General features: G+C 51.4%; 1 protein-coding gene across 1 annotated transcript in view; it reads left to right on the top strand.

The window, feature by feature from the left end:
- Nucleotides 1-3,436: 3,436 nt before the first annotated feature.
- SYT6 (synaptotagmin 6) overlaps nucleotides 3,437-8,362 on the top strand; it is a 37,465-nt gene continuing 32,539 nt past the window's right edge. The window contains exon 1 of the mRNA XM_074893804.1: nucleotides 3,437-3,850. Coding sequence (XP_074749905.1) covers nucleotides 3,697-3,850 — 154 coding nt within the window. The 5' untranslated portion in view covers nucleotides 3,437-3,696. The remainder of the gene's footprint in view (nucleotides 3,851-8,362) is intronic.

Below are 8,362 nucleotides of genomic sequence, written 5' to 3'. Positions count from 1 at the left end.
GCTACCTGGCTGGTTTCCAGCTTTCTGTGTTGGACGATAAATGGTGCATATGACATACATTCAAAGTTACAAGGTGCAAAAAAAAAAAAGTCTGGTTCTGTGTTCTGAAGAAATATTTGTTGAGAGTATGGCTAATACCAGGGTGTCCTGTTATTGTTACCCAGCAAGCCTAGAATCCTCTGATATGTAAATGAAGGCGAATAATTGACCCAAGGTAACTTTAGATTTAAAAGCAAAAAGTTCTCGGTATTACCTTTGAAATAAAATTAGCTTTTTTCCAAATAATTGAATTCTATCATTGATTTCTGTGTTACAAGCTCTCAATTGGACATTAACCTTTTTCTAAGGGTTTGGTTGGGTGGTTTTTTTGTCTGTTGAAATCTCTTTAAGGTAAATTGAGATTTCAGATGCAATACTTGACTGATGTTTTCCAGGAATTCCTCTCTTGGTGCCAGTCTTGGTGGTTCAGGCAAAAACTGTTGCTGTGCTGGGGAGACGTGGTGATGGTTTCATTAGCCAGGGGCTCGCTCGCATCCCCTTGGATCTCACTGTACTTTGGTTTTGGGAGTCTGGGCCACAGATGCCCCGGGGGAGGCAAGGAAAGGGGGAGCTGGGAAGAGGTGCTGCTCCCTCACCAGGTCCTGGTCCGCTCCTTTCTTGTCTGCCCATGAGCACGACAGCACCCACGGCTGCACTAGTGCTGGCGGGCGCAGGCTGATTGCCAGTAGCTCTTGTGAAGCACCATCCGAGATGCCTGAAGGCTGGTTTCGCAGATGTAGCGTGGCTTACATCCTGACCTGCAGAACAGTCTTCCCCAGCACTGGGAAATCAACTGCTGATGTTTGTTTCTTGCCCTAGAGTGGCCTCCTGGATGCTGCATATATCTGAATTTTCCCAGAGGACGGTAATGTTGTCCTGAAAGGTTCGGGTTTGTTTTGATAATCACTTCTGCACATGCTAATCTGGTTCTGGAACTGCTGCCATTAGCGGTGCTTTCAGGCAGCAGGCCACTAACGGAGAGCGAGCCGATGTTTGGGGTCCAGTCACCTGAGGAAGACTCTAATAGGGAAGAAGCAGCACCAGCACAAAGTGATTGTAACTTAACATATGTAGTTTCTTGGGGTTTTTTTTCTTTCCGTGCTGGCTGATGTGTTATTAATCTGCCAAGGTGAGCGGCATGCTCGTTACAGATAACCTGTTAAACCTTGTTGCAGTTGCTGAGTGACCATCATCCCTGCTCCTTCCAGCCCTGCCGTGGCAGTCTCAGAGCCCCAGCCATGGCCTTCCCTTGCAGGGGCTCTGCAGCCTGCTCTGGGACCGCAAACCCCTGCGCTGCATTGTGGCTGCGTCTGCAGGGCGGACTCAGCTCAGTGCATCTCACGTTCCTCTGGCGTCTTCTCAGTCGCAGGTGGAAAATTCTTCTGTAGGACCTTCTGCACTGGCACTAAGTTTTTCTGCCTACGTGAGTGTACGTATACGAGTTTTTCCTCTGGAGCAGGAGCCACAAGTAAACCAGATGGGAAAGGTCCTGGGCTGAACTCCTGTTGAAGGAAACCCATCACTAATTCCTTCATACCTCAGTAAGAGGCTGCAGCAGGGTAGGGCCCAGCCCCTGTCAGATGCTGTACGGGCCCAAATCAGGGAGGAAAGGCCCTTCTGTGAGGGCTGCGCAGCCCAAGGAGCGATACTGTGCCATGAATCAGGAAAGACGAAGGCTGGGGGTGTCAGTGATGGGAACGGTGGGTTCTAAAGACAGTTTTGGAGCATAATTTGAGTTTCAAGCTTCTTAAAAAGATAAATAGGTGGGTGGTTTTAGTGAGTTTGTCATATAAATGCAATGCAAACTATACCTGAGCTTGAGCTCCTGGCAAATTACTGGTTTAGCTTCCAGCCTTGCAAAGTCTGGAATCTCTGCTCAGTAAACACAGACCTTTGGGAGCTGTGGTGCTGCCAGCAGGCAGCGGGTGAGTGATGCTGGTGTTTGCCTGCATGTGGTAAACAGTCAGAAACACTCCCTGATCTGCAGGTATGCCTCAGACTGCAGCAGAAGGTTATACAGCACTGACCGGGAGGTGGTAGTGTCTAATTAAAAGTGTCTCTTTGTGACCGATTGTAGGATATTGCTGTCTTAATAAAAGAGTTCACTCATGTTGTCATGGCAACAGAAGTTTTTGGAAGGAGAAGTGCTTAGTAGGTAACTTGCTCTTGCCAGGCAGAGGCTGACGTGCGGGATAAAGCACCGTGGCAGCGGCTGCGCTCGGGCAGGATGCCCGACACCCCGGTGTGGGCAGGAGGCAGCAAGGGCTGGTGTGGCCAATGGGCCCCGTCTGCAGCTTCCCCGGGGCCACTGGACCAACGCCAGGAGCCGCCTGGCCACCACAGGCCTTGGTGCGGGCAGCCGGGCCCTGACGCGACGACTGGAGGATCTACGGCCTGTCCGAGGGAGCCCAGGGCAGCCCCGGCGAGAGCTGCAGCCAGGGAAGGGACCCGGGTCTGCTGAGCAGCGGGGGGCTGCGACGCCCGGCCTGTCACCCCAGGCTGGCCCGAGATGGCAACATGGGCAGGGAGCGGGCAGGAGGAGGCAGCGCCAGGGGCACCCGGGGCAGGTCCCGGGGTTCCCAGCCTGGGAATCCAGCGCAGGACTGGGAGCGCGGCTGCCTTGCGGGAGGGTTGGTGGAGCCTGGTGCGGGCTGAGTGCTTGTGTAACTCCGGGGACCCAGGTGGTGCGACAGCTCACGGGGCTTGGGCAAGTAATTAGCAGACAAAATGAACACGGTGGCTTGAATGTAAACATCCTCTGTTGTGATGTGGGGCTGAGGGACCTGTGCAGCTTTGGCCCTGGCTCTCCAGTATGCCTATTATATTTGTACTAGCTTCTCCGCTCCAGAAGCTGCAAGAAATCATTCTGCTGTACATAATTTTAATTGCCTGTTATACAATTGCTTCTTTTCCCATGTCTGTCAAATATATTCTCTGTTCAGAAGTGTAGCGCTGTCATGTGGCATGACCTGTCTGCTAAATTACAATAGGAATAAAAAATACTCCAGAAAATTTTTAAAAACACAAATCTAATTATGAAATACAATGGCATTCTTAATCTCTATGGCCATCTGCAGCCTGTTGTGTTAGGACCAGCACAAACAAATCAATCAAACCTCCTGCTTTTCTTATGTTGCCTTTGGCAGCTCTAAGTAGTTTGTCGGTGTTCATGGTAGCACTGTTGTTTCTCTTTTCTGATGATGTGCTGGCCTCAGCCAGGAGGTTTCAGCGTTCACTGCTTTTGTGAAATTGCTCTGGGGCTGGGATTTGAAACTCTGCACCTGGAGAATGGGGAAGGGGCAGCAATGAAAGGGTTAAAAAGAATTATCAGGGCTGCAGCTTTAACAACGTCTACAGAGGGCATGAAACTGAATTTGGTAGGAGGTTCTTTGTCTGGAACCCGCCTTGGCAGTAAACAGCGCTCTGCTCTCAGAGGCAATAAGGCACCGGGAGCAGCGGTGGGGCTGTGGGTGCTGGGGCTGCGCAGGGGCTGCAGGCCTGGAGCATCCCTGGCACCGGGTGTCCCTCGGGGTGCTGCGTGCCAGCGGGTGGGACCGGCGTGAGGCTGTTGGCGTGATTAACACTAAACAAACCCTCTTCTCCTAGTTTGACTTTCTTAGACAGCGGAGGGGGATCGCGGAGGATGCAGTGTGGGAGATGAGTGGCACCAAGGATGACAGCCGCTGTCACAGGGCAGTCCGCATTGTCACCGAGCTCTGCCGGAAGAAGAGCCTGCCTAGCCTGGACCTGGACACTTGCAGGGAATTCCTCCTGCTGCCTTCCGACCAGAGCCTGATTATCTCCGAGCCAGGTACAGTCCTCTGGTCCTGTCTGCTCGAGTGGTGCTTGTGGCAGCGGAAGGCAGGAGGACTCCCACAAGGGGAGGGAGATGCCCCGTGTTGGACCTGGGGGGTTGGTCTCGGGCATCGCTGGGCGGTTGTTTGCCTTTGCACAGGTTCCGCTGTGAAGTTTTGGGGGCAAGTACCACCTCACCTGTTGATGCGAAGGGTGTAGCCTGATGGGGGTAGCTGCGCAGAGGGGACAGACAGGGTGTTCCGTGCTGGTGAGGAGGTGGTTAATGAGACAAAGTTTCTGTGGAAGTCCCTTATATTTTAAAAACATAGACTCCTGTCCTGTGTAAAACAAGAAGCCGTGAAAAGCCTGTCTAAGTAACTGAGATGACAGGAACTGATTACTGTTATCCCAGTTTGTGAAAAGGAGGGACTTTCATGGATTTTTGTTCCCCATTAAGGGGTCTCAATGCAGTTTCATGTATATGTTTACTTTCCCTAAGAACTGCCTGAAGTTGTTCCTCATCAGCTTGGAGAGCTAGGGAGACGCTGCCGTGCCAGCGATGAATCAAGAGCAAGCATACTGCTCGGAGAGCAAAGGGGCATTTCTTCAGCGCAAAGCGGTTAATTTTCTGTACGCTTCTGCTCATAGCTTCTTGTTCCAGAGAGGTTGTCTTCTGCTGTAACTTCAGAAGACATTGTCAGGGGGAGCTTACAGCCCAGCCTCACACACTGAGAAGCCAAAACGAAAATCCCACGCTTTTTAGCATTATTGATAACATGGTGTAAGTTGTTTGTGCATTAGAACATTTGCATCGGGTGCTTCTTGTAAGGTTTCTCTAGATAATGACCTACCAACCCCGCCTGATTTCACAGCATGTGTTTTCAGAAACTTTTCTCTCTCCTGAGGACACCTGTGCAGAGCCCAGCCGCAGCACAGCAGCCCATCAATCCCTGTCCAAGGCTTTCTGTGTCACCTTGCTTCAGTTTCTCTGGCCCCCCTCTGCCAGCACCTCGTGCCGGGACACTCCTGGCACCCCGGGCACGCTGGCAGCTCTGGTTTCGCTGGGCTTCTGCCGTCCGTTTGCTCGCAGTGGTTTTGCCAGTATGTCCAGCCTATCATCGTCCTGTCACATCCCATCCTGCTTGTAGCTTAATTGTCACCTGAAAATGACTTTGCTTTACACCTGCTTGTTCTGAGGGCCTCTGGCTGCTGCTGGTACCATCCTTACGTATTGCATCCGCTGCAGCTGTTTTCTCTATTGCAAATAAGTTACTGCATTGCTTTGTAATTTTTTAGCTTGGTATCAAAATTAATGTTTTCCTGACTCTGTGCAGCAGAAATACCTGTGCTGCTCTTGTTCTGTCTGCCCTGATATGACAGATCTGCATTTCTTTGTGCAGCCTGTTCAGGACCTCATTTGCAGGTCTTGATCACATCGTTGCCTTTAACATCTCAAATGTGTGTCTGCTCTGATCTCTGGTTTAAGTGTCAGCCTCTGGGCGAGTCCTGCTGGGCTGGCTGACTGCTCCGGGTGCATTAACAGCTTTACCCTTGTCTCTGCTCTGCATGGCTGGGCCTTTGTTGTGTCTAGACAGCACTGGGGTCACCATTTGGGCCCAACGGTACCAATACCTGGATGTAAAACTGGTCCAGCAAGGGAAACTGTTTGCATTCAATGTTAACTAAGGTAACAGTTACGGTGGTAAGGTACCTTTCCCATTAGTGTCTGGATGTTTATCTAATTATCTGCATTTGTGCTTTGTCTGTTTTACACTGATGACTTATGTTGAGCAAATTTGCTATCAGCTACCTGGCGTCCTCTGCTCAGATCCGGTGAGTCCTTCCTCACAAAGATGTGCAAATAAACAGTGAGGTTGTGCAAAGATGAGCAGTGATGGCTTTGGGACGTGGTGCCACGTCGGTACCGACAGCAGAGCCAGAGGGGCCGTGCAGCCAGTGCTGGGTCCTGCTGAAGCGTACCCGTGCCGGGCAGCACAGCCCCGGCAACCCGGGCGCAAAGTTTGCTGGAGTAAAATTGGCCGTATTTGTCGTCATCATCCTGTGAAGTCAGCAGCTTCTCTGTCAGTGTTACCTCCTGGGTAGATCTGTTGGCTAACGGCTGAATCAGCCTGGCTTGTCAGGCATCTCGGTGAAGTTGTGTCGTTTGTGAGCAGGCAGATGAAAACACTCTAACGCTGCCAAAGCCGGGACCCGGGACTGCTTCTGCACAGCTCTGCTTTCCATCAGCCCCCGAGAGGTGGTTTGGTTCTGTGTGGAGTTCCATGCAGTGATGGAGAGCAGTATCTTCTGGGGGTGCTGTGGAGTTGCAAAGAAACGAGCCAGGTACCAACAGCCTTCTTGAACTGCATCTGACAGTGAATATAAAAATATTGCTGTGTAGTTTATGTAAGATTATGTCAGAGTATGGCTTTATGCAGTGGGGTTTTTTTAAAACCATTTTGGACTGAATGTGGAGCGTGCTACTGGGTATAAAGTAGATGCTCCTCTACTCTTTGTACTTCGGGTTATGTAATAGCTGATTCTCCTACTTAAAGTCAATAAGAGAAATATAGCTGCAGTGTTTCTCCAGTACGTACATTACTGTGCACCCAACAAAGGGGCGTTGCAGGCTGCTGCTGCTGGCTAGTAATCCAGCAGCTAAGTATGTTAGAAAAATGAGGTATTTGGCTGAGGAAGGTTTTGGTATCGATGCGTCAGTGGATGTGTGAGGGTGAGCTTTGCCTGCAGTTTGGCCTGTGGCGGTGCCAGGAATAGAACCCATCTCTTGGCTGTGGGCCCTGAGATCGAGCAAGATGCAGCATCCTTTTGTTGTGCCTATCTAAAATCCTCCCCCGTAGCTCCCTCCATCTGATCGCTCTCTTCCCTGCCAGTCCTCAGCTGTTGTGCAGCGACACTGAGAGTGTGATAGTTCCCAGGCTGTGGGCAGTGACGCCTGTGACACAGGGACAGCATTTCCCACTGTGACGATGTGCCTTGGCTAAACGGGTACATCACTTCTCTGCCCTGCAGGTGCAGCGGGTGCTCTAGGATGTAGCTGAGAGGATTTGTGGACAAGCCCTACTGAAGTGCAAAGCTCCTGGCTGGCGGTGCAGGGCAGCCCGCGCCAGGAGCTGGGCACAGTGTCACCCCCCTTCACCCCGTCCCTCCGCCATGGGAGTGAGTGGAGCTGCTTGTTGGAGAGCGATGGACTCCAGGGTCTTTGGGAACCGGGGTGCCAAATCCCACTCCCCAGGGCCTGCAACCAGCTCCTGCGGTGGGGCGAGCTCTCCCCTGACTGCTCGTCCCAGGGCAGCTCCCAGGGTACAGAGCCCGTGATCCTGGCTGGGGCAGCTTGGCCGCAGCCTGACAGCGTCCCTGGGCTGGGCACTGCTGCATCGTGCCCTGCACAGCTCTCACCACCGTGACGTCTGCTCGGTGTGTGTCTGCACGGTCAGGCTGTCGCTCGCTTTGGACAGAATTGTGTTTCCGACTCGCTCCCAACGTCCGCCTGACCCGGGTCCCGCTGGCCGTGGGTGCGCGGTGCCGGCTCTGGCTGCGGGCAGACGCTGCCGGCCAGTCTTGGGAGCTGGTGCCAAGCAGGGGATGGTGGAGAAGATGGGAGCTTGACTTTTTAAAGGCATTTAAAAAGAGGATGATCATTCTGAAATGCATGTGCGGAGCTGGCGGAGTGTGACTGGAGCGTGTGGCTTGTGATGCTTGCTGAATTTAAAGGACGGTGCCTGGGTGTGGGATGGAATTTACACCCAGATCAGAGCGCATCCAGGACCAAACCCCTGGGTTTGGGTTCTAGCTCCAGCACCACTGTGTTGTGACTTTCTTTAAATAACCTAAGTTGGGTTTTTTTCCTCAGTGTATCCATTTGTAAAAAGCTTCACTGCCCTGTAGGCTAAGTACAGGATACAACGGATGATGTGCAGAGGTGCGGCAGTTCTTACCCAGAAAGTCACTGCAGGATTGTGTGCACAGCAGTCCCGGCACAGTGTGTGAACCCTCCTCAAACCCTTCCTGAGGCACTGGTTCACCCCAGCAAAATGCTGTAGTGCTTTCCTCGTGCAGGATATGAAAGCTGGAGTGAGAGGGAGAAAAAGGACAGCTGGGGAAAATGCAAAACCAGAAGAGACTTTACGATAAATTCTGTTTCCTAGCACACTTTGTCAGCTGTCCTTCTGTGCTCTAATCCTGCAATAATTCAGAGCACATTTAGTGTTTTGCCCTTTGTGTGAACTGTTCTTTTTAAACTTCATGATGCAGGCAGTACATCTTGTACAGCGCTGAACACCCTCCTGGCACTTCGCAAATACTATTAAAATGTTAAACCCACAAGTACATAAGTGTTCTTGCTGCAGGCAGAAAAGGGGGTGAATGTTTGTGCAATAGAGCTTTTTTCATTGCAGGAATGTTGATGCAGAAATATCACTTTTATATGGAGAAATTGCTTCTGGAGTATTTTTCCTGGAAAAAATTATCCCTTGATAGGATAGTTTGACTAATGGGAAATTGATGACTT

Source organism: Strix uralensis, chromosome 24, assembly GCF_047716275.1.
Source record: "Strix uralensis isolate ZFMK-TIS-50842 chromosome 24, bStrUra1, whole genome shotgun sequence".
NCBI classification, from domain to species: domain Eukaryota; kingdom Metazoa; phylum Chordata; class Aves; order Strigiformes; family Strigidae; genus Strix; species Strix uralensis.
Note: the sequence above shows the minus strand (reverse complement) of the source record. Positions and strands in the feature narration are given on the sequence as shown.